Genomic DNA, 25,980 nt, shown 5'->3' with positions numbered 1-25,980 from the left:
CAGGGCCCCTATTTACTGCAAATATGACAGCTAGTCAGATCTAAAAGGAGTTTGAAAAACTAGATGGAAGAAATTTGCTCACTATCCACCTCTACCCCACCAGCCTGCTCGCTAGAGCAATATATTTTAAAACTTTCATAAACCTCAAACAGAAAAAAAATAGGATTATCCATTACCATGTCAGCTTAAGTGATAACATAAATATATATCACAGAACATCTGCCACTAAATCACTGTTTATAGATGTCAGATCTCATTTATTATTAAAAGAAGCCCCAAAACAAACACTTTAAAGCTTTCCTTATTATTTCACAAGAATTGACTGATTTCTCAACTGTAAGGTGGAGTTATTCTTTGTAATCATTTTAGACAGAGTAACTTCTATTATAAACCTTAGTCAAGAATTACATTAAGTAGTATTCACAAACACGTGAATTACTTCATCCCAGTGTGTAGTCTAGAAAACCCAGTATATTTTCCCCATTGATTTTCCTCATCAATCCCCATTGATTTTGCATGAAAGAATATGGTGCATCTCAGAAAACTTGCTTTTATCTTACTTTTCTTCAAACAGTAGAAAACTGTAGATCAAGGTTTTATGTTCTGATACCAGCAATAAAATATCTAAAATTTACTTTGAGAAGAATTTATAGACAGTGTTCATTATACAGAGATTTTAAAACTCAGAGTCTGTGTTTACAGTACTGTGTCTGACTGAGAGGGGCCAACCAGGATTATTCTTTGCTTTTGCATTTTTTTATTTAATTAGCTTTGTCCATTTTTCACCCTTTGTGTCAGCTGATTTAATAACTCTTAAGTTAGGCACTTAGGGAAAAAATTACTAAATCACAGAATTATTTCTGAATATGCAATCTGTATCCTCTCAGGTACAAGTGAAAATCTGCTTGCAAAAGCCACTCGTCTGTATCATTGTAAATTGACCTCTCCAGTCTGACCTCTTCCCCTCTCTCCACTCATGAACAAATCCAGAATACCATAATGTTTTGTTTTATAGGAGTTTCTGCTGGTTTGCTTCACTATATGTGCCTATGACTAGACAGTTATTTTAGAAACAGAGAGCAAAAACCTCTGGAAAATCCACACAGTTCTCAGCCCTGTGACATTCAATGCCCTCAAACATGTGCCACGCAGACATAAAGCTGCACCTGTGAAGGAAATATTCTGTAAAATGTGAGGGTTGAGCACATCCTGATTTTGATCTCTGCCAGTTCCCCCATCTTTTAAATCACACAGCAACTTAATGATTGCTGTGGTGGTTTACAGAGACGTGATTCATGGGCACACACGCAGGAGGTCACTGCAAAGGTTGGCACTTCACAAAGTGGTACAGTACCGTGCTCAGCCATTACATTCTCCCACCTACGTACAAGCTAATTTGATTAAAGGTAGAAGATCAATCAAACTCTATTGCCTCAGAAAGATTAATTACCTCAGCACTTTCTGACTTAATTATTAGTGTTCAGCCATGGGGTTAGAAAAACCCAATACAGCAGAAGTAAAGGGGCCCAATGGGCAGATTTGGTAGACTGGGATGTGTTTTAGTCAAGATTTGTTATCTTTAACTAATGACAGAATCTTTCTTTTTTATTCAAATTACACCTAAGTGCTATAGTGTGTTTATAACTCGGCAACAACTGGCTTAAAATATTACTGTTACATTTCAACCTTACTGTGGAACTAAAAGTGCACAAGATGAGAACAAAAAAATGAAAACGTCATTAAAAAAAAATTCCATCTGTTGGCAATCCAATTTTTGGACAGGGAACTAGAAACTTAAAACTTTGTAGTTTTATTTTTTCTTGTGTCCCAGTATGAGGTCTGAAGTCCAGCTGCCAGAGCATCCTATTGATGATGTTTAAAGAGTATATTTCAGCGACTGCAGAGTTTCTGATTATCAGATAAGTCAGTGTGGTAGAAAATGCAGGCGTTTTCCCCAGGGAGAGCAAACTTCCTCTCTGTAGCTGTCTGTCAGTGTGCAGCAGTGACCTTGTCCACTCCATGGCAGCATCAGTAACATTTATGGGACCCCCCAAGTTGTCACCAAGGTTAGCTGCTGACGGTGCTGGGCATGGTGGGGCCAGCACTGCTTCCCATCACGGCACTGTCCGGCAGTCTCTGGGCCAAGCTCCCCAAACAGATGAGGCACCAGGGCACCAACCCTGTGTCCAGATGGGGGCTGTAGCTGGAGTCACAGGCTAACACAGAACTGAGACTTAACAAATGTGTTCACCCCCATATTTCATATTCCCAATGTAGAAAAGTGACCTGTTGCATCACACACTGGATTTGCTGTTTTACAAAGAGCAATTTATTTGCCCTCTCATAAATTTATCAAGCTTCTTTTAATAACCAGTTTGCATTATCATGCCCTGTTTCTATACTTCCTCACATTGATGTTGTTTGCAACCCCCAAATTTCCAGGCTTGGCTGGTCTACAGACAGCACCTGCTCATTTCCCTGTGAACCAACCCAGGGTTTCATTTTGGCCCCCACTCTCTGCTATTATGTGAGAGCCCTAATCCCCAACCAGCCTTTACCTTGCAGTTTAAACAAGCCAATATTAATTCCTTTTTCTGTATATAGGCATTCCATTCCCCTGTTATTAATAATATTTCTTTACACCTGTTTCTCATGTGAGTTCACCTTTCTTTAGTGTGGGAAGCCAACATTACTCATAACAGGTCCATTACGGTATCAGCAATGTCTTGGGTTTATTTCTTTTCTTCTTTTTTTTTCCCTGTATTAGGAGCAACCCAAGATTTTTTTCACAATCACATTAGGTATTGGTGATTTATAGTTTATCTTTTCAATACTCGGTTTATTTTTTTTTATTTATGTCATTTTCAGCTGGTGATTTATATAGTAGTTCCATACACCAGGTCCTATGAGAATGACTCTCAACTATTAGATTTCATCCCACTGCTATTACTTCAAATCCTTAGCAAAATCCAATTCTTTTGTCATGTACACCTCCTCCTCTATTTTCAGCAATGCCTGGCTTTGAGCTACTAGAATATTTCATTGACATACTCCTGCTTTTTTAATGGAAAACTCATTAATGAATATAATGATGGAGATTTTTCCATTCTTGTATTCTGTGTCTTTTCATTCTTGATTACTACTGTTCCACCCTAATGTGGTGTAATAATAGTTATTAGTTCTTAAATAGATATAGGTTAACCATACATGTAGTCCCCAATACTAAAAATACATGTCATGGACGTGAAATAATAGAGCTAAACTAGTTCTCCTCTTGGGAAACCTATGATACCATTTACTGCACTATGTTTATATATATCCTAGTTTCTTTCTCATAAATGTTTTCCAGTACTGAAGCTTGACTGGCCCTCTACTTTTTCTTGACACCTTGTGTCTTAGAATTACAGAGAATAAAGAAAACACTATCAGTTTTGATATCCTGGGAGGAAGATTATCTCCTCCGCATGAGAGAGCTGAACTTGCTTTGACTTTTAGTGCCATTATCATCATTCTTCATCAGCCCATCTTTGCGCTCATCAACATCCTCCTTATCAAAAATTAAGGCAAGGTGAAACTGTTCCTTTAATTTTGGGGAAGAAATATATGCTATCTTTAATCATGAACAGATGTCATACTTACTGCAAACCTCCTTCTTATGTGGTTAAATACCATAGATTGCAGTCTTAATTCTTCTTAAGACTAATTCTCTGGCAATCTGATGATCACTTAAAGCCAGCATAAGCTTTGCCCCAGCTACTCCTTCACTCATTTGCTGTCCATAAGTAGTGCCTCATGTAACAAACAGAACTGGGGAATCCATGTATTTAAAAATCACTTTTACCCCTCCCTAGGGGTTGAACCCAGATGAATTCTTCTACCCAGTTCACCCAAACAGCTCTTCAAATGCATGTGCTGCTGCAAAAGAAGGTGTGATTGGGAGATAAAAACAAGCAGTCGTACACATTTAGCAACCCCAACTTGATTTGACCACAAAATTACAGCGTCTACTGACTCTCCTTTTGGCCATACTCAGCTCCACGCCTTCAGATTTTCGATGAAACTTTCTTGGCTCGTTAGTCACTAATTAATCTTAAATATTCTTTATGAAAACACCCTTTTCCTTAAGACACCAGTTTCCTCCAATTTGAAACCCTGAAATCTCAGTGTGATTTGCCTCATTAACTAGTCCTTTAATTTTCAGCTAGCTTCGTTTATACTTCCATTGTCTTTATACAGAATGATTACTATTATTTAATTTCAGATTACTTTCAGGTTTTCTGGCTTCCCCACCCCCACCATCCCCAAGCTGCAATCATTCCTCTAGCTCTGACCAATTTCTTGGCTGAACTGGGCATATTCTACCTTCTCCAAATAAAAGAGAAACAATTTTATTCTCTAAAGGAGAGAATATAGTTTTTATAACGCAACAAAAACAGGGGAAGCATGAAAATCTGCCATTAATATGTTACACGTGTATTAAATAACCCAGCATAACTGGGGTCTACATATACCTTTTAGCCTCTTTGATCAGCATCACTGCTTACAGCCACTAAGAGGGTACCACTGAGAGAGAGTTTGCCAGGGAAGAGCAAATTTGTTACTCTTTGTCTATGTTTATAGTTGTTTTCTATTTAAATGTAACACGGGAGAAAAAAAAGGTAAAAAAAAAAGGTGGTTTGGTAAAAATCCTTTACATAGGGAGTTATTGAAGCATCATTATTAGTTTGAGCAATTTATGAGCAGAAAATAAATGAATACCACGTACAAGAGTGCTGTTACTTAACGGTAAGGTTCTCTACAAACCTGCACGCATTTTTATATTCCTATTTACTTAAGTGTGACAATTTATTGGCATCTCTTCCTTATGATGCATCTACCACACTGCACATTATGCTTTTCTGAGGAGGCAACTACAGTAAGAGAAGACAAATCATTTTAAATAGACTATTGCTAATTTTAATTAGCACAGTGAATTAATTTTAAAGGTTTACATATAAATTGCTCATAGCTTTCTAACCACTATAACCTTACAGTTATTCTTTCCCCCTTGCTTCAATCCTGTATTGGATGTGAATTTGTAAAGCTTCCTCTCATCAATATTTCTCAGGTTTTGTTATTATGTTGTGCTCATCTTTTTCAGTGTTTTGCAATAAATGCTTTGCTATTGCCAGTAAATGGAAAGTTTCCAAAGGACAATAATTTCCAATATTAGAGAAACGAACAGCACCAAAGAACTGTAGTCAGGAAAAACAAGAGGGAGAAAACACTTTTGAATATATCTCTGTGTGATGTCGCATCTGTCATCAGCTTTCATAAGGTACTGAATGTCTCACTTGGCTCTACATGTTATTGATGTCATTTCATCCCAAATCTGTCTCCTTGTTAAGCAAAGTTGAACCAAATCACCATCAGGTGACTAACTAGGCTCAATGTTCTAGACAATGTTTCAGATTAAGACAGGTCAGATATTAAAGATCTTGAGAGAGAATGAAGGCCATGCTTATTCCATTTCAGGAACCCTACTCAGATTATCTGACTGTATATTCCTTTCTTTTTTCACATTAACAACACTTTGGTCCATGAAAGAAGATTAGAAAGGCTTCAAATGTATCATGGCACTCCAAATGAAATGAAAAAAACCCATAACAATCGAAAATCTAGCAGTATGTTTGTAGAGGAAACTGTCAATTCAGGACTATTTTCACTATTTCACTATTGATTAAATTTGTCATGCATGCAAAGGTGAACAGAATGAACCTCAGATTGAGCACTTGCATAGATCAGCACAAAGATATTTTGGTTGCTTTTACCTAGACCAAGGCACTTTGCATGTTGAACACAAATATGCTGTGGGTCTTCCCCTTCTTTTTTACTTAGAGCAGACAACAGACATCTATTTACATCTCCTTTTTTTCCCTGCCACTAGATGCTGCCATTAATATGAGCATAAAAGGGCCACAAATGGCATTTTCTGAGCTGTAACCATCACACTGCATCACATCAATTAAAGTGTTTCAATAAGATACGAGTTAAAAGGAAGAAAAAAATCCCTCCTTTACATGACATAAATGCTAATTAAACTGTGATTTCAAGTTTAAAACTGAACTGTCAGGTAATTAGACAGGTGATTAAACTTTCTTCAACTTCACACCTGGAAAGACTGAGATGTGTGCTCAGTCTCCACGCAGTGATGTGTGTCAATGACGTTCAGATGCCAGAGCTGTGCTTTTAGGGCAACATTCTAGAAGAGTCATGATCCATACTTCTGAAACTGCAGAAACTGGGCTCAAAAAGCACTGGCAAATCCCAAACCTGAGCCTCTTTGTAAATGGCAAGACAGAATCCACACACCTGTTCTAACAACTCCTCATACACCAAGTCCTGTCACACATTCTCTGCAGGAAAGGATCCAGATACTGGTTTCATGTACATTGTGCTCACTTCAGTAAAGAATAAATATCAGAGTTACAAACAACAAGAGAGAGCTGGAAAGCAAGTTCAGATCATGAGTATGCATAGCACAAGCAGAAAACACACTACATAACTTGATATTTTCTTTCTTTGGGGGTATATTTGTAGCCCTTTAAAGATTCATTCTGTGAAGAATCCAGTTTGACTGTCTAGAATACTTAAGGGTATATTTCAGCCTCAAATACATAAACACAAACAAAAGCAAGTGATGAATAATGTTTTCAACACAACATCCAGAACCTCTGATGGTTCTTGTCAGCTGTCTATCAGCTTGGAAAAAAAATAATACTCAGGAAAACATCTCACTTTGCAAATTTTAAAAAGTCTGAAACTGAGGATCCCCAAGTAGTTTTATGAACTAAAAGAAAAAGAGAATGGATCTTCTCCATGCAAAAAGCCCCTCAGACTCCAGTCCTGGGCAGAGTAAGGCAAAGGCAGGGGGTGATTTCTGGGAGCCAGGCTGGATATGTCAGAGCCAGCTCCGAGTCAGAGGGAATGCTCTCTGCTGGATGCTGTCTTGGCCACTGCAGAGTGTAACTACCTTCTCACACAGCTAATTCAAGTGCATAGCACTTACTAATTCATTCCTCATGATACACTAAAGCAGCTGAAATACACCTTTTGGGCCAAGTTCTGCCCAGAACAGATGTATTTCCAAATCGCTTATTAAGCCGTTAACAAGGCCTTAGAGGCTTAGAGACATTCAGGTGTCTCTTTATCAATGGCATAGTTCAATTTAATCCAGATAAGGAGCCTCTGGACAATTAACAGTTGACTAAAGTTCAGTGCAATCTCCAACTGGCTATCACATCACAGGAATCAATGCCAGTATCCACAGCTCTAGTGTAGTCTGGAGCTCACACTGATTTTGCTCAACTTTCTGACATCACAAGAAGGCAGTCACGATGGCAGAAGTAAGATGACAAACTCTTTTGAGATTATTACTATGCACCATCACTTCTTTCAAAGGACAAATCAAGAAATCTTTACTTCTGGAGACTGCAGTCTCTTCACAGACCTACTCACCATTCATGAGTTCTCTCTATTTAACTACAGCAAGTAGTAATGTTGGAGAGGGAAACAGGATAAAAAAAGTGAACTCCCTCAGCACAGTATTTATGACTGGAAGAGCAACAGCATTAACCTCATCAGAAAGCTCCTCTGTGTATAGCACAGCAGATCTATAAAAACATCAGGTCATCCATAAGCCCTTAACATTTCAAAGTGTTTTATTTCCAACGGTCAGATTCATGTTTTTAGAAATATAGGGTTCCTTCAGCCACATTAAAACCAATATTTGTTTTTAATAATTACCTGGAAAAAAAAAAAAAAAAGTGCCCCTTTTCCGACACTCGAATGATTTATCAACTGAGATGACCAGAGTTCATCACTTACTGGACTCAGGGTCCGAGTTGCCGTCTCCCTCCGTCCGGCTGTTGGGGGAAGCCTGCTCATAGTACTCCTCCTGGGGGAAGCCGAGGGGCAGAGGGTGGGATGTGCTGGCCCCACTCGTGGGTTCGTGGTCTCCAAGGCCACTGTCACTGCAGCTTTCCTGGGAGCCATCTGGGAGGTGAAACGTGACACGGCGCTGAGGCTACAAGGAAGGAACAAAATTATATGGTTTCCACTACAGTATCAGTAATTGCTTAATGCAGCCAATTTAGGAAATGTATTATTTCACTTATCTGCTGGGGATGCATTACCGAGAGTTGTGCACAATTTCAGGCTTCCATGAGCAGGCAGCCTGCTTTCAAACCTGCTTCACCTGACAGCACTGCTTGCTGCTGTTTTTTAAAAATGTAAGCCCTGATGCAAAATGAAAGACACCTCAAACTAAAGAGATTCTGTCAGACTTCACAAGTCTTTGGATGCCTTTTGTATACTGACTTGGAGATTTCAATCATTTTTTGAGGCTCAATTTATTTCCCTGCTCAGTTTTCTAGTTTTCAAAAAACACGTTCTTTCCCATTAAAAGCTGTTCCGCACTTTTGGGCCTAAAAAATGTGACACATTTATAATGCTTTTGGATTCTTCTACAGCAGAGAAAGAACAAACAATAACAAGTAATATGAATTGAAAAAATTTTAATAGATTTCACACATCTGTTAAGCTAATGATTGAAAGGTAGATTCCATTACTCTCCTTCAGACATTTTATTACAACTCTTTTGAATTTTGTTATACTGCAGACCTGTACCTTAAATGTAAAAGGCTGGAAGTTGGGAAACAGTGAGCTGAGGAAGGAAAGCATCACAGCCCAGCTGCAGAAGGAAGGGCCAGGTGAAACGAGGCATCTAATGCACCAGGTACAGGACAGTGTTTTCATTACCTAAGTGACTCTGTAAGATTTAGGAACTGAATAATCTAAATGTAAATCTGACCCAGTATTAAAAGAAAACATGAAAAATTAAATAAGCAGCTTTCCTTATTTTGATGCATCTGTTTTCCATGTTTTGGAAACATGAAACATTAAGATTGAAAAAAAATTACAAACAAAACAAAAACCCAGTTTAAAATATTATTAGCATCTTGTTACTCAAAATTCCATTTGAAAGGCAATGTAAATCTTTTCAGATCCAGAACTTCTGGGATTAGTAAAGCTGGAGATCAGATTTTTGATGCAATTATGCAAAAAAGTATGTAGTGTTCATAACAGAGCAGATGTTTTCAGAGGTCTCCAGATATTTGGTTCCTATAGGGTGATGGTGTTGAAAGCATTCAATTATATTAAGTTTTTGCTAAAAAGTTCAGTTCCTCTACTTTTCAAAATCTCTTTTTGTCACTGTGACATTATTCCACATGCCCACAGACAGCTGCTGTACAGTGTGTACAGCCAAGAACACGGCAGCATGAGCTCTACCTATGCAATTCCTGACAGATGTGAGTGACAACTCTTCTTAAAAGCTACCAGTAAGACATTCGGGGCTTTCCCAGAAAACCTGTTTTAGTGTTTCACCACTGCTAATGGAGAGGTTTTCTTCTAACGTCAAACCTGCCTCTTTCTTGTTACAAAATAAATCACTTCTTCAGTCCCATCCATCATGGTCTGCTTATTCCCACTCATCTTTCTGGCATTTGGCACTTTAGTCTGCTTCAGAATAAACAGGACTTATTATTTCAATCTGTCCTGTGCTTCTGATATGTGGTCCTGCCCCCCTGCACACACACAGAGAGCTCTGTGCACTGCTCAGAACTTGTTATGCAGTTTCAGTCAAGATCCTTAAAGCACAGAGTATTGCAGAAGGATCATTTCACACCTCCTGCAGACTCCACCACTGCTTTGCCTTCTCCAAGTCAGTGGAACACATTTTCCTTGCCAACCACCATAATACCCAGGTCCTTTTTATTGACCATTTTCCTCATTGTTCCCTTTTTGGTTATTGCCATTGATTGCTGGAGCCTAAGAGTGGCACTTTGCATTTATTCTTCCTGCCATTCTGTTTTTCCAGATGATTTCATCTGCTTTCATCAAGTACACTTTGCCTTCCAGTCCTGCTTTCCTGTTTATCAAATTTGCAGATTTTACACTCTCCCTCATTTGGCAGATCTTTAACAAAAATTGGAACAGATCAAGCCAAGACATCAGTTGAGCTCTGAAAACCTGAATACAGAATGACTTCCCATTCCATAAGATCAAAAGGGGAGAAGACACTCCTTCTGTGAGTGCTGGGGTAGCCTGACAGCACACAGGAAAAAAAAAAATCAGATGGTGAAAGGTTCCCAGCTAACATGCCCACAGACCCCAAGCATTTTTGGTGTCATCAGAAGAATCTTCTCATTGAACTCTCTAGTGAGCTGCCTACAGCTGCCCCAGGGCTCTGGAAGGCTGGCTGGGACAGTGGTCCTACTCCTCCTGCTGGCTTTTCCCACTACAGATGGGTGGAGATACATGAAGTGTCTCTGCACAGTCAAAAAAACAGATGGATCCACAGAAATTACTGATATGTAATTCTACTATTCCACTCATCAGCTGCCTCTCAGAGCCCTATTCACACCAGCAGTGTCAATCAACTCTTTTCTGAAAGTCCAAATAAGTAAAGTTTTGTCAAATTGATCCAGTGAAAACATTCCAGCAATGCTTCTGATGTACACCCTGCATTCAAAACCGCACCGAGCTTGCACAGCCAAGACATGTGGAAATGGAATACACTACTTCTTTGATGTGAAGTGAGTTTGGTATTCACAGTATCTATGAAAAAATCCACTTTCATTGCATGAGCTGTTTGTAAAAACTGTATTTTGTGAAGTTTGCATTGCCTTTGTGCTGTTTTGTGTTGGGCCTGTGATATTTGATACCCACACTACCTTTTATCTTCTCCTCTCCAAGCTACCAGTGAATCTTAAGAATAAAGTATTTTTAAAGCCTTTTGTAGCCCAAGTTTTAGCATTACATACCAGTATTAGCTTTTGCACATGACTGGAAATACAATGGTTAATACTATGTGCAACTGGGATTCACTATATGTAAAAAAAGAATATTTATTTTCATGGTTTGTTTTCAAAATACAGAAGTTTTTAACCAGATGACAGCAAAGAAGATCAGAAAGTCACCAACCCTTTTTTTTTAACTGACTAGCCCAGTGAGAAAAAAACAATACCTCAAACAAAATTGAAAATGTCACTAACTAACACTCATGTTCAGCAAAAAATTGTAAATATTTGGTTGCATGAACTGAGATTATATTAGTTGAAAGGATAAAACCCATATGATTTAAAATCAACTGGCATCAGCTAAAGGCTCCTGATTTTTAATTTGATAGTGTCCCTGAGAATGTCACACCTGATAACGCTGATGACAGAGCACTTTCAGGAGAATTTATCAAGATGAAAAAAACGCAGCTATTTCTCTACATGGCAGTGCTGCCATTTTCTTAATTCATGCAGGCATCAGACAGTGATCTGGAACAAGTAATTCTAATAAAATTTTGCCAAAAGCTGGGACTTATCTTCTGTCACAATTATTTTGGAAATTTCTTCCTTGAGGCATTTAAATTTCAATTTATAAGATTACAAAATATCCTCAGTCTCCAGCTGCTTTTCTATTTATCTCCGAAGGGAGTTAGCACCGATAGTAATAGAATAACAAGGATTATGGTTTGTTTTATTTATTTGAATGACAGTTAGTATACTTTTTCAAAAGGAGAGAAATGCAAGTAAACCTATTATGTATTCTTAGTGGATTCTGGTGTAGGAACTTGTAATACAGACAATTAAACTGATAGGGGACAATGAAGTGAAAACTTAAGGAAAAATGTACAGTAATCTATAGTTTCTCTGACACATTTAACAATATTAAATTACTCTTTATTCGTATGAAAAAAGAATTTTGTTTCCAGAGATGTCACGAACCCAGACACAAATGCTGTCAGAGGTCTCATATGGCATTCACTGCATTTGGTAGAAGCAGAGTGTGTCTGGAGGGATCAAATTATCTCAGAAAACCGCAAACCTTTTACTCTCATTATTGAAATTTATATGAAGACTGATCAAAGCCCCAAACTATTCTGTGTTCAATCTTTCACTGCAATAATTAGACTGTGGCAGTGGGAATAATAAAAGATGAGTCTAAGTAAATAGCTTTGGATACACTGAAGGGATGATTTCTGGAATTATACACCAGGGGTTAGCCAATTTATAATCAAAAAGGAAGAAAAAGGTAATAGAAAAAGCAGCATATATCAACTGAGGAACATTAAACTATTAACCTTATTATCTTCATTCATTGAAGCAAATTAATATCCTTTTAAAGGGAGATCATAAAGAAAAAAACATTACTTTTTTAATTTATGCTGAATTAATTATATTATTTAGATGATAATTCTGATTTAAAACAGAACTTATTCAGGAGATGCTCTAAGCATAAAAGAACAGGATTACTTCAACATTTTCCTCTACTATTAGCAGTTGGTAAATAAAGAAGTAGTAAGAAAAATTTTTAATTTCCTCAGTTTCTGGGAGGAAATGTGGGAGGATGTGAAGTACCATAAATAACCAGACAACAACTATCTTCAAGTATGACCAGTAATTCTCAGTTGTTAAAGAAAATCTCTAATCAAACTACAATTTCCAACTCAAATCTCTTTACACTCAACTATCACCTTTTGTTCCAAAACAACAATCCAGTGTCTTTTGCCATAGGCTTACACTGAGACAAACAGGACCCAGCAACTATCGTGGAAAAATTCTTAGAACAACATGAAAACAAACAGCCTGAAAAGAGTCAACCACAAACCCGATGGGAAATAGGTCTTTGTGTTGAAACTCAACAAAGACAAGATAGTGTTTTCATTTTTTCTCTCCATAAACTTAGTAGTGAACAGCACAACTATTATGGCCCAAGGAGTGTCTATCAACTGTTTTCTAAGTCTGTATTTCACATAATTTTTGGCTTGGAGCACTAAATTAAAGTAACTTCTATGTTTTTACCAACAAGGATCTGTATTTCTCTTGGATCGTCTACAAAGATGCTGAACATTCTTGGTCACCGTTATTACACACAACAAGAAACACTTTACCAATAGCTAATCATCTTTCCTAATTTAGCAGTGGCTTTTTTATAATTTTTTTAATATGCCCTGTGGTGATCCTGCAAAGAACTGTTAGGTTTTTTTATTTTATTTTATTTTTGTGTGAGGTTTTTTTTTATTTGTTTGGGTTTTTTTGTTTGTTTGTTTTCAAAAAAGAAAATGAGGGGCTCATCCCCTGGGGGAAGGAGAGAGGTAGTGTGCAAAGTGACAATACCCAGCTAATTTCACAAGTCCAAGCTAAATGGACATTAAAATCAGTTTTCCCCTATCTCATATGAAAAAGTAACACCCTCAACTATTGCCAATACTGAGAACCTTAACTGTCATCTCATACAGATCAAACTTGTTGAACAAGCCTTTCTTTTCTTCAAAAGAGTTCAGCTGTTCCAGCTCCTGCCCTATCTTTATTGACTGCATCCCTTTCAGCTTCTGATTGTCCATTTGTTTGTCAAATCAAACAGACCTGCTCTTTTCCCAATTTACCATATTTACCCTTTTAAATATTGCCAAGACTTTACATTTTCAGCTCTTTAAAACTTCAGAAACCCAATATAATCCTTTTGACATTCTTGTTATAAATTTATCTAGTCCTCCTAATTTAATATCATAAACATTAATAACTAGTATCTTATATTCTCACTAATTACTAATGAAAAATAGAGCGTCTGGTTTCCTTCTAAAGAAGAGAAAGCTTCGAATAAATACTATTACTTTTCCTCACTGTGATTAACAATCTTACTGTTCCATAGTAGTATGAGAGATGTAAATAGTTATAGGTTTTTACTTATTATTGATTTAAATAACTCCTCCCTCTTTATTAATGTATTTAGATGCAGGAAGCATAGCCTATTTATTAAAAAAGGGCAAATAAAAGCTTGGTTGACTGCCCAGACAAATACACATCCAATATGGATGATTATCTAAGACAGATTTGTACATTTTCAATGAAAGAACTACTACCTCCACAGTAGATCAGCGGAACAGATGGTGCCCCTACACCTGCTCAAATGGAAATGACTTAAAATTGTCAGATCTTGTAGTTTGATTCGCTCACAAAAAGAGTTGGCTCAAGTGATGAGAAATAATCTTGCAAGACTATCTTGTAACTCTACCACACACTTACTCAGGGTGCCTTTTGAAAATCACACGTTCATCTCCCTGCAGGCATTTCTTACAGGCATGAAAAACTGCACTGAACTGATAAGTGAAAATGTCAGATACTTCAGCTACTGGCTATTGCAAAAGAAGTATTCTCTGAAACCCTTTCCCATGTAGGTAAGCACAAGAAGGGTTTTTGTAACACCACCTGCTTTAAGAAGCAAATTTTCACTGTTTCCGTTTTTCACTGACGTGAGTAGAGGCTAAGCCGATACCCTCATCTGCCTCTCACACCACAGAGGTCACGGAACAAACTCATTAGCCAAATCATCACTGAACAAACCCATTATGAACCTGGAACTTCACAAATTTCTGATTAACAACTTCAAAGGGTATTTATTTTCAGGCGCTAATCCTCGTTGCACCAAAGAGTATCTCTCATGTGACATTTCCCAGCAACATTTAGCAATTAAGTTTTATTTTCTGAGCTTCTTGAAATAACAACAAAGAACTGAAATAAAAAGCAAATAAAATTGAAAATAACATTTAAAGCACGTCAAACATTTTATTTAGCTTTTGAAAGGCAGTTATAGTATGCTAGATGTCAAAATGATAGCTGAAAGCATGCTTTTTAAAGTTTAATTCATGTAAGTCTTCAATCTGACATGTGATTAAATAAAAATTACACATGAAAGTTGCACTATGGATGTGCTGTTGCTAAGTCTGAAAAATAAAAAAGTCTCAATTCTGATTTTTTTCTTGAACACATTTTTCATTTTCCATCATCTTTGATGTTATCATCTTGAATGTTTGATTTCTGATAGGCAAAGATATTTTAGTTAAAGAACATCATAAACAATAATACAGAACCGTTTTGATAATATTTGACAACCATTCTGACTGCTGGTCCAACAAAAGGGATATTTTTTGGCAGAAATATTGATTGGGTGTTATTACACCTGTATTTCTTTTAAAAGTAACACTGTGGCTTATGTAGCATAGTACTCTAGCTCTAATTTCATTTTGTTAATTTATACCTTTCACTTGTGGCTCAGATAAACAGATTTCATGTTTCTTCATGAGCAATGTATGGATTCATGGAATAATAAATATTCCAGTGAATTACTCACTATCTTCCAGCCCCTACTTTTACATTGCAGCAGTCAAGGATAAACCTTTAAATGCAACCTTTATGAGGTTATTAGTGCTATAGAGACCTGTTAGAAATTCAGAGAACCTGATTCCATTTCCATTTGTGGGGTTTTATTTCTGTTCAGTTTTTCCTATAAAGGTCAAATCTTTCTGAAGCAACACTCGTGTGTAACTCCAAAAGCCTCACAGGTATTTACTTGAAGAGGCTTGAAAACGTGCCTTCATTTCTAACCAAGAAAGGCATTATTGTTAGTGTTTCCCAGAAAAAGGGACTTTTATTTAACTTTGTTTCTTTAGGTTGCAAGTGTGCTGAACTTAGAAGCAAGACACAGATACTTTTAGTAAGATATGCACAAGCAGTATTTCTAAGTACTCCAGCCCAAGTAGTTGTGCAACACTCCAGTTGCATTTCATCCTATAAAATAAAATGTTTTGTTGCAGGTGTGGATGATTATAAAGCTGTTCATGCCTAATACAGACACAGAAAAACTTTATGTTTGATATTTACATGTGTGCATGTTGAAGTGAACTCATTTTGTTATGGTTAAAAAAAAAAAAAAAAAGTATGTAACTTAGGGCAGGAGAGCAAATCCACGGTATCAACTTAGAACCTCAAGAGATTGAGGTACCTCTTGAATAAAGAGAAAGAAAGAAACAAACCTCTTCAATTTCTTCCAGGAAAAAAAAAATCATATATTTGGGTCCAAAGGTTTCTACACTGCATTTCCACCAATTCACAGCAGCTCTCAAATACCTCAGGGACCATTTGTTGCTCTTGGCCCCCAGGGAGCAGTCACCTCTTGCTACACCCTGGCACAGTAAAGAAACAGGTTTTCTACAAGTCTTCCTAAGAAGAGTCAACACAAAAATAATAAAAAAAATAAAATTTAAAAGTGAAATATCTTTTACAATGAGTAGCAAAGCAGCTCTCTGACGTGTCACTATCTCACTCATTTGTTATAACAGAACATCTTTACTATAACAACATTTTATTTGTTATAGCAGCAAATCTATAATGTTTGATAACAAATGTTTGATTAGCTAGAATGGGAATTGATGACAGCTAAAATGCAAGGATAAAACTTACGTATTTTATGCAACTGTAAGAAAAAAAGCATCTGTCTCTTTTTGGAGAAGAGAAAGAACAGACAAAAATTTCTCCTTTTACCCAAAATGGGCCCTCAGGAAACTCAAGATCTGCTTAGAGTGCAGTGAAAGGATTCTCTTTTCTGCTCTCTGTATCAGTATTGGCCTGCAACAGTTATCTTTTTTTGCCTTTAGCAAATATCACTTAACCACCTAGATTACCCATTCTTAATTTTAAATGTACAGTGTGTTTACTGTCCAAGGTCACCTATCTGAAGTACATTCCCATAACAATTATACTTGGTCCACCTTTAGGTGAACTGGTTAAGAAAGAAGCAAGAGAGTACAAAGAAAACCTGCTGGCCTGTGTAAAATGAAGCTGTAGGTCAAAATTTGCAAGCAGTGATGCAGTTCATGCTGCATTTGATTTGTACAAAAACAAAATTCAGCATTCCAGTACAGAGACTTTTGTCAGCAGTACACTCTTCAATGGACTCCAGTGGTCCAGGATGATCTTCCTGGATCAAGAAAATTGTCACCAGAACATGTATCCTGAAACTCCCTTTCCAATTGTCTGATAAATGTTTTTTATCTGAAATGCACTGAAATAAAGAAATTTTTGACTGCTACACTTCGCTTTGTCTCAATCCTCTGTTATTGTAAACAGGAAAGATTCTATGTGATAAATGCCATGGTGAAAAATAGTTTGGTTTTGTTTCAAATATTTGACAGATCCATTTTTATCTCCAAGCTTTTTTAAGAAAAAAGATTAGGTTTTATCAGAATAAAGTCAGAAATCTCCCATTTGCATCACCATTTTCACAGCTTATACTATCAGGGTGATAATGAATAAGATTTAGCTGTTATTTACAGTGGAATACGTGAAATATTCAAAGTTCCTAGAGTCTAACTACATGCTAATAATGTATTCTTAAATGGATGCCTGAAATACCTATTTGTAAATGGGAAAAATTTTGCAAATTGAAGTGCTGCATTGTATCATTGATATCATCCTTCGCTCCTCCAGAACGATGTCTCTGCAATTGCCCTTTCAAATAATCAGAATATATAACTGTCTTTCAGAATCCACCACTTGTGTAATTTCAGTAAAGCAAAATATAAAGCCATTAGCCTTCCTTTGTTCAGCTTATTTCCATATTCAGTGCAGCCATTCTTTAGGACTATTAAGATTACTTCCTCATCTTTCTTCACGGAGCAAAACATACAATACAAATTACTGAAGTAATGCAGCATATGTTAGTTTGCATAAAGAAATAATGCATTTCTGGGCAAGGGGAACCAAGAGGCTCCAGCTGAAGGCTGAGGAATGTCACTTCCCTAGAGCTGCTGTGTGACAGCTGAACAGGTGACTTGCCAGAATCATTCCCTGTCCTGCAGCTAGCCCAGTGCCAACCCAGCCGTGACCCAGAGCTGTGGGATTCGTGCTCTACAATCACACTGAGGGCACAGTTGTAACTCAAGGTCCAGCTCCATGAGGTTCAGATGTCTGTCACTGGGGACCTGGCTTTATAAAGCACAGACCTGTGACCTTGGGCAGCTTTCCTGACAAACAGCTACTGAGGCAAACGAGGAAACAAGTGAGCTCCAGACATTCACGGTACCGAGAAACCCAGATAGTAGTGACGTTGTTCACTTAGCAACTCAAGTAGTCTAGAGAAAGGTGCTAATGCAAAAATATACAAAGCACCAAGGGGAGGGGGAAGAGAAGTCAGCAAAAGGGAGGGCTGGGCACCTCTCATGGGCCAGGAGGGCAGCTCCTCCTCATGGGGTTGCCAGCGATGCAGCCCACACAGACCCCCAGTGCCTCTGTCACAGCGCTGAGCAGAGTCATGGTTTGCTTAAAAACAACTTAGTCCCAAGTCTTTTACTGTATAGGCCAAAACCTGCACTATTGTGTACTCATAAATAGCATAATCCTGAGTCCGTCCCTGCATCTTTAGAAAGATGCCCAAGTGTCCCCCAGAGCCGAGAAACCAAAGGGGCTGGGGAGAAAAGGCCAAGGGCACAGCAAATGCTGCTCCTGCAACTCCCCAGGTGCACTCAGGGACTACTCTTTCCTCACCTGCCACACAGAGGATTAATACTGCTACTATTATTACTTCAGGATTATTCAGATTTCATGTGAAGCTCAGTGAAATCAGAGATCAACATTATTCTCCACACAAGCCACCCTGAAATTCCAACCTATAAGTCTGAACCACTTTTTCAACACCGATAACGAGGTCATGATCAGGAAAGGCAACTGCTTGCTCTAGTTGATCCAGAGAAGCGTGACAGTGCAGAAATCCCTTGTAGCACGCAGCCGTGCGAGACCAAATGCAGGGGTTTAGGTTTACTCTGTATTCTTAATGCTCAGGTAAAAAAAAAAAAAAAAAATTAAAAACTGTGTGTGGGGAAGGGTAAAAACATTAATATCAGCAGAGTTGGCGTAAGTCATGTGGGCAGCAGGGAGACACTAGGGGCACAGGTATCTTCCGCACACAGTTACAGACCTGCATTCCTGCATCACTGACACTATTGAACACCCGAGGTAAGTGCCCTGGTTGCTCACCCTGAAGAATTGTTATGCATAAATTTTCCTGACTAAAGAATTGAATTTAATTCTACTCTCTAAGACATTTCTTAGTATTTTCTTATTTTCATTGGCATACAGAGCCTGTGCTTGGTACAAAACAAAATGCACCTCACACATTTTTTAGGAAAAACGTGTAAGTAAAATCTTGCAGCATTAATTGTGTTCCTTCTCCTACTGTTTTTAATTAATTTGACCTTTGGTCCTGGTTTTGTCAATTCAGGAGGCATATTGCAATCAGAAGAAAGCTATGGTGTAAATATTCTGTTCTACAAGTCACCAACTACACAAGTAAGCAATGGAGGAAAATCTATAGCATGCAATTAGCATTATCCCTTCCCCTTATTTTTTTTTTAATTCACAGAACTCATTAATAACTTTTAGTAGCTAAAATTGCAGGTAGGAACCCTCCTACACCTTAAGCATATTATATTCTACCTTTGCCCAATAGAAATTCTTTTGATGTACTGGAAATCTTATTAATAGATTCACCAGAAAACAAGCATGTAAGCTGGCAGAGGCAATTGCGAGAGGTAAAAGGAATGTAAATGACAGATGAAAGAAAATTTCCATGCCGTTCAGATCAATATAAACAAAAGTGCTGCAGCAGCCACAGCACAGAGATGAAGGGAATTCATCAAACTTGTATTTCATATTATTTGTCCTGCTCCAAATGCACCCTCTGTGTTTCGGAGCTATGTTCTTCCTTTTCCCAATTAATACTACATTAAGATTCACTCCTGCAGGGTTTTTTTTCCTTCTGGTGTCGAACAGAAGTTTTTCAGTGCAGTCAGATATGGGGGGGGGATGTAGAGTATAGCTTCTTGCTTCTAAATACTGCCATTTGAAAAGCCTGTAATTGCAGCACTCAATAATTTCCTAAATACTTAAGCCAGAATTAATTATGCCTGCTATTATTGCAGGAGTATGGATCTTATATGGGGTGTGATGAAGAGAATGTGCGATAGAACATTTTATTGTACTCAGAGCATGCAGTGGGTGTGCAAGGCACTTAAACCATCAGAAGCAACAAGCTTCTCTACTTCAATTATTTCTCAGTATGATCTCCAGATATCTACAGAATCAACTTTGCTCATTTCGTGCTTGTTGTTGCTTCCTAATTGAACACTTTCAGGACTCTTCTTTACACCAGGGACTAATCAGAATTTTAAACAGAATCCTATTTTATTTAAAGTGATATTGGTTCTTGGTGAAAAATTAGAAGGTAAGTGCTTATTGTGAAAGAGCTTCCATTTCAACAGTTGCTGAAATGTATTTTCATGAACAGTCAGAAATCAAGGCACATCATGAACTTCAGCAACTGCCTTTAATGGAGTGAACTCTACAGTTTTCTGGCAGTTTTATGTGGCGTTGAGGAATCAAAAATATTAGTAGCTACTGTTTTAGCTAATTGCCCACACTTCTTAAAAATCCCTTTATTCAGAAATCAGAATGCAGGAGGGGTGATGGGAAGGAGAGGAATGGCTGCACAATTGGTTGTATTTGATTCAGCAGCAGAAATACTAACTGTAATGTCTAAGACATCTAATCATTTTGAAATACATAACAAAGAAAACACATAAATATGAGATTTGCAAGGGGGTAATCAAAGCCACAAGAAGATGAAGCTTCACTTCCACAACACTGGATTCAGACCTTGGCACAGAACACAAACTAAAGGGACTTTGATCTTGTTCTCTTGTATTGAAAAGAAAAAAAAAATTTTTATTTTTTTTTTTTGAGGCCCCCCTCTCCAAAAAACCAATGCTTGCCTGAGAGTCAGTGGAATAATATTAAACTGTTGGGGCAGGTTCACTGTTTGAAAGGAGGTTGGCAGCAGTGCTTTGGTTTCAAAGTAGTTTTTGGGGAAACCAGAAGTGAAAGTGCAGCCTGAAGCACACCAGCTGCCTCTTCCCAGAAGTTCAAAAGACTTGGGCTGTGTTGCCGTAGGTACCTGAAGCACAGACAGGGATATATCTGCTAGAGAAATGTACTGTCATATCTCAAATGAACACAATCCAAATCAGCACAGATTTCAGTCAATGCTTGTGTAGCAAAGCACTGAGATATTAAATGGCCTCACAAGCAGTGAAACAAGGGGATCCAGAGCAACACTTTATTCCTCTCACCTGCATCTCTAGAATTTTCCCTGAGACTCAGGATCATGATATGTTCATTTGTTTCATAACAGAATTAGTGATTACTGCTGAGAGTCCTTGGTGGAAGAGATAGGGCAACTGTGGCAGTAATTTCCCTAGCTGGGAGGAAATCATTTCCTCTTGTGTTACGTGCCCTTGTGCTGGCTTACTGTAACCCAGCCAACGTATTCAATTTCTGGGATTGTTTACATCCCTACCTCAAAAGATATACCCCATTTGTTTTCCCACAGTTAAAGACTAGAAATCCACTCTTGGTACAGAATACAGTCTAATTCCCGACTGACTCCTCTGAGATTCAGAGAAGAAAGAGAAGACAAACAACAGTTACACGAAGATGACTCTCCAACTCCAATCAATAATTTGCCTGTCACTCCAAAAGCCCATCGCCCCATCAGCATAACTGTGCAAAGTTCCTTATCAGTAATGTACTCTCACACTTGCTAGGTAGATATTAAGCATTTTTGCATCCCATGGGCTTTGCATTTCTGTAAATTTCCTTCTCCCAGCAATACAAATGTACAACCACCACAGACTGACAATAGATGATAGAAATTCAAAAAACAGACTATAGTATAATAGTACTTAGCACATTTATATCATTCTTTACTTGAAGGAGCTTTAGAAAGATGAATACCATTTCAGAATAAGAGAATAGAAAAGCCAGTTGTTAAAACAATTCACAAATCGACCAATCAAAGCACAAATAGCTATGTCCTCTTGATTCTTGTGAATTAAGGTTAGGTTAATGTCAGAATCCAAAACACAAAATCAGGAATTCTGGACAGAAGGGGTACTCTTAGGCAAGTTGTAATTACATTCCATGTTCTCTATCTAGCATGCCTCTCCGGAGAAAAAGCTATTCTCTCTCAAAATATACCAAAATAAATTATTTATATTTCAATAAACTATCACAGACTGCCCTAAACTGAGTATTATGCATGTGCATTTTATAAGAATAACGTACATAAATGCAAGCACATACAGCATCACTTAAAACCATATCAATCCTGAAAGAAAGTGACTCAATAAACAGTTTTCTGACTAATTTGGCCAATACTAGTGGGTATTCACTGAAGTGAGTGCTAACACAGCCTGTTTCAATGAAGCCATATGGATTAAAAAATTCTATTAGCAACATCATCTAACACTAAACCTCTGTGAGCGAGAGAACAATAATGATCTTATCTGTTCTAACCAGACTGAAAAACTGGTGCCTGCAGAAGATGCATTCTGCCAGATATTCCATCTGTGAGTAACAGACAAGTTCATTAATGGAAGTCTTCAAATTTGAGCTGAGAAACCCATGGTAAGAAAGGGTTGGCTTGACAAGCAAAGTTCCTGCTGAAAAGCTCTACAGGTTCATGAGGTTTAAGATTAAGCCATTACAATTATCTGCTATCACCTTTAAATATGTCTTTTTCCTGTTCTGCAGCTGCACTGAAAGCAGTGCTCCTGCCAGAGTTTGTCCCTTGTTCCATAAGAACAGTCTGAGCTTTGGGAGAAGGTCTGAGCACAGAGCCCAAAATCTGTCATGTCCAACAACTTATCAGAAATATAATTCAGAGCTTAGATTAGAAGCATGGGTGTTCCTTTTAGCATTTAAATCAGTCTTACAATCTGCTTAGGTTTTTAAAATATTTCAAGGTAGCACCGCCAAACCCTGACAGGTGCATTACCTACATAGGGTAGGCTTGATCCACAGCTTCCTGAAGTACCTCTCTCCCAGCCCTACCTCCTCCAAGTAACTGCTGGGTGAAAAGAATGATAAAAGCCCCAGTAAAATCCAGATTCATAATCTAAATATGGTAATGGTCATCAGTTTGAAGGCACACAAAACAAGGCTGAAGCTTGAGTTCCAACAGGCGGCCACTGGCAAAACCACATTGGAAAAACAGAGGTCATTATTTAAAATTTTGAGTTTCCCTTCACAAAGGTAATGTAAGTAGAGAAGTATTCTGTGATTTTCCTACAGCAGTTTTGAAATTCAACATTGACACAATTTATATCAAAATGTCAGAATAAATAACACTCTACAGAAAATGACCAAAGTATTTTCCAGAAGGCTCTCTAACCAAAGCCCTGTTATAAAGCAGCATTAAAGCTTCCTCAGAAATGCTGGCACAGAAGTTTCATGATATTAAATGAATGTTGAAATATTTTATTGCTATTCATTTTAGAAAAACAGACAGAACACCAGAACTCTGCCCAGGCCCGCTCCAAATTTTTTTTCCAATTAATTTTTCCAGTTGCAAAGGCAGGCAGGAAGGGAGCTGCACTCAGCAGGAGGCCAGAGGAGAAGCCTGTGGTACGTATCAATAGGACATGTAGGTAAGAGCCTAATGGGGGATCAAACAGAAAAGCCTGCATTTCTAATACCAGCCTGGAGGTAATCAAACAACAACACAGGCAAATCGATGCAAATCAAAATCAGCCAAAAGGCATTGTATCCCAAACTAACACATCTGCCCGGAAAGGTTTGATTTGGTCCAAGGTTGCATCTCTGACAAACACACTGCTACAGCTCCAGACACAAATACTCTCACAGAAGCAACTAAAATATTAAAAGTAGAAACGCTGAAAGTGGCAACATCAAATTTACCTTAACAGATTATATGTTTAGATTGAATTACTGCACAGGTATCCAAACATTCTGCCTAATTTTTAACACCGACCTGCACAAAACCTTCTAACAATCCTCGCACTTCCTCTTCTCATAGCAACAGGCCAGCCAAGAGTCCTCACTGCCCCATGGATAAGAGGACTGTGGCAAAGAACTCATTAACCCCCCAGTGCCTGTGTGAAGCTGCTGTGGAGTCACACTGCTGGGGATGATTTTCTCAATAGGCTCCTGAAAACCACATTGGCTCTCACACCAGCATTTCTTCAATTATGCCCTTTTCTATCTCACCAGAAGCAGCACACAGATTAACCAAGTTCTTCAGCCATTTTAAAGTCTTTAAAAAAAAACCCACCTAAATAAATTCCCCCAAAAGAGAGAACTGAACAACAACAACAACTAAAAAACACCCTACCAAACTCCTTTTAACTTTGATTATAATATGCTTGTTCTGGGCAATTTCTGGAAATATTTAGTGATATTATGGTAAGTCTAAAACAGGAACCAGAATGGATCCAGCTATTTCCCAGACAGCTGAAGACATCATGCTCTCAGATTTTTACTGTTCTCTTCATTGAAAATAATTATATTATGGTATGTAATTTGACTTCCAAACTATTTTAAGAAGACTCTTGATAATTTCTTTGAAAAAAAAAAAAAAACAATTAATTTAGTTTTCTCATGTTTTTATTGAATGAAAAATATTGAAAACCAATTTGAGTTTAGACATATTCAGTCAGAGTTGGTAGAGATTTTGCACCTTAACGCAAACATACAAATAGATTTTTATTGTTTTTATTTTAAAATGAAAATTGCAAAATGCTACACTATTCAAAATAACACACCAAAAATGAAAAAGTCAAGTTCTGCTGTTAGTGACAGCTGATCATCACCTCCAGACTGTTCTTCTCTCATGGTCAGAATTTGCCTCCCTTCGGTTTTCTTCAAACCAAGGGTGCAACGGAATTAGAAGACACTAACTAAAATACTTGTGATATTTGTTGCTTGATAAGGAAGTGCAAGAGATATTTTTTTCTCTAATGAGTCTGTTTTGCAGCTCAGAAATCCAGCACAGCCTTTACAATGTGCTGCCCAACTTTGCACCAGCTCCAAGTGTGTGTGTTTGCAGAAAAAGCTGCAATCCAGATCGATTTACAGGGGAATGAGAGGACCAGACAATCAACTTCAGCAATGGAAAGTTGAGACGGTCAATGTCTCCTCAGTGCATGCTAACATCTGACAAAAGGCTCCCACTGAGATGCCCCCCCCAAAAGGCACAAGGTTCAATTATTGCAACTGATATTTTAAAGTGTAATGATCTGTGTTATCTCAGCCAGCTTAAAACTTGAGTTAAAAGATCAATGACAGTTTTGCCACCCATGAAAATAAAGCATCGGGTATCTAGGGGGGATTTGGGTGGTTACTTCTTTCTTTCTTTCTTTTGTTTGGTTGGTTGGTTTGTAAGTTAACCAGAATGGAAATTGAGGCAAAATCCAATTTTCCAACCCTAGGAAGATCCTAAACAAAGGATCCAAAGTGACTGAACAGTAGAACTGAGCTTCTGCATGAAACTGAACCAAAACTCGGGAACAGAAGAAATCCTGAAAATCTGAGATTCAAAACATAATTTACCTTGGCTTTCTATCACTCCAGTCAAATTATTCTAAAAATACACAAAAAAACCCCCCAAAAAAAACCTACTTGTTCCCTACACATTTAATCCAAATTATCGTATTTGTACAGCACTATTCTGTCACCCAAATAAATCTAAAATCTGTCGTTCCTCAGGTCCCCTCCCTCTGAAGTGGGATTCCAGCTGTTGACAGCCAGAGACCCACTGCTTTTAGACACTACTTTGCCAGGAGCACTGTGGTCATGTATGAACCCAGTAAATCCCCCCAGACTACACAAAATCTCTCAGTACTTGAATTGTGGCCAGTATCTGGCACATACAGCACTGTTGGCCACACAAGCACACTCCTCTCACACCCTCGGGTGTTTTGTAAGAAGCTTGATTCTTCATGAACACCAAAAATGCTACGGTGTGGAGGCATTGCCACCGCAGAACAGAAGCCATGAGGCTTCAGCAGAGCACCAGGAGCTCTCAGGTTCCTGAGCTTGCAACACCTTGGTTACCCCTTTGACATACTTTGTTTTTCCATCAAAACCAAGCATACTCCCCAGACTCTCCTAGGAACAGAAAGAGTGAGAAAGAAGGTGACTGCATACCAAGGATGACTGTATCACAAAGAAAATATTTCATTTCTAAACCATGTGT

The 25,980-nt window shown here is 38.0% G+C and overlaps 1 protein-coding gene across 2 annotated transcripts in view; it reads right to left on the bottom strand.

Moving 5' to 3' along the window:
* Positions 1-25,980, bottom strand: part of PCDH11X (protocadherin 11 X-linked) — a 461,593-nt gene that overhangs the window by 119,248 nt on the left and 316,365 nt on the right. For both annotated transcript variants that reach the window (XM_027645321.1, XM_027645323.1), the window contains one exon: positions 7,867-8,065. In XM_027645321.1, coding sequence (XP_027501122.1) covers positions 7,867-8,065 — 199 coding nt within the window. The remainder of the gene's footprint in view (positions 1-7,866; positions 8,066-25,980) is intronic.

The sequence above is a fragment of the Corapipo altera genome, unplaced genomic scaffold (genome assembly GCF_003945725.1).
Source record: "Corapipo altera isolate COAL_440 unplaced genomic scaffold, ASM394572v1 65, whole genome shotgun sequence".
Classification (NCBI taxonomy): Eukaryota; Metazoa; Chordata; class Aves; order Passeriformes; family Pipridae; genus Corapipo; species Corapipo altera.
Note: the sequence above shows the minus strand (reverse complement) of the source record. Positions and strands in the feature narration are given on the sequence as shown.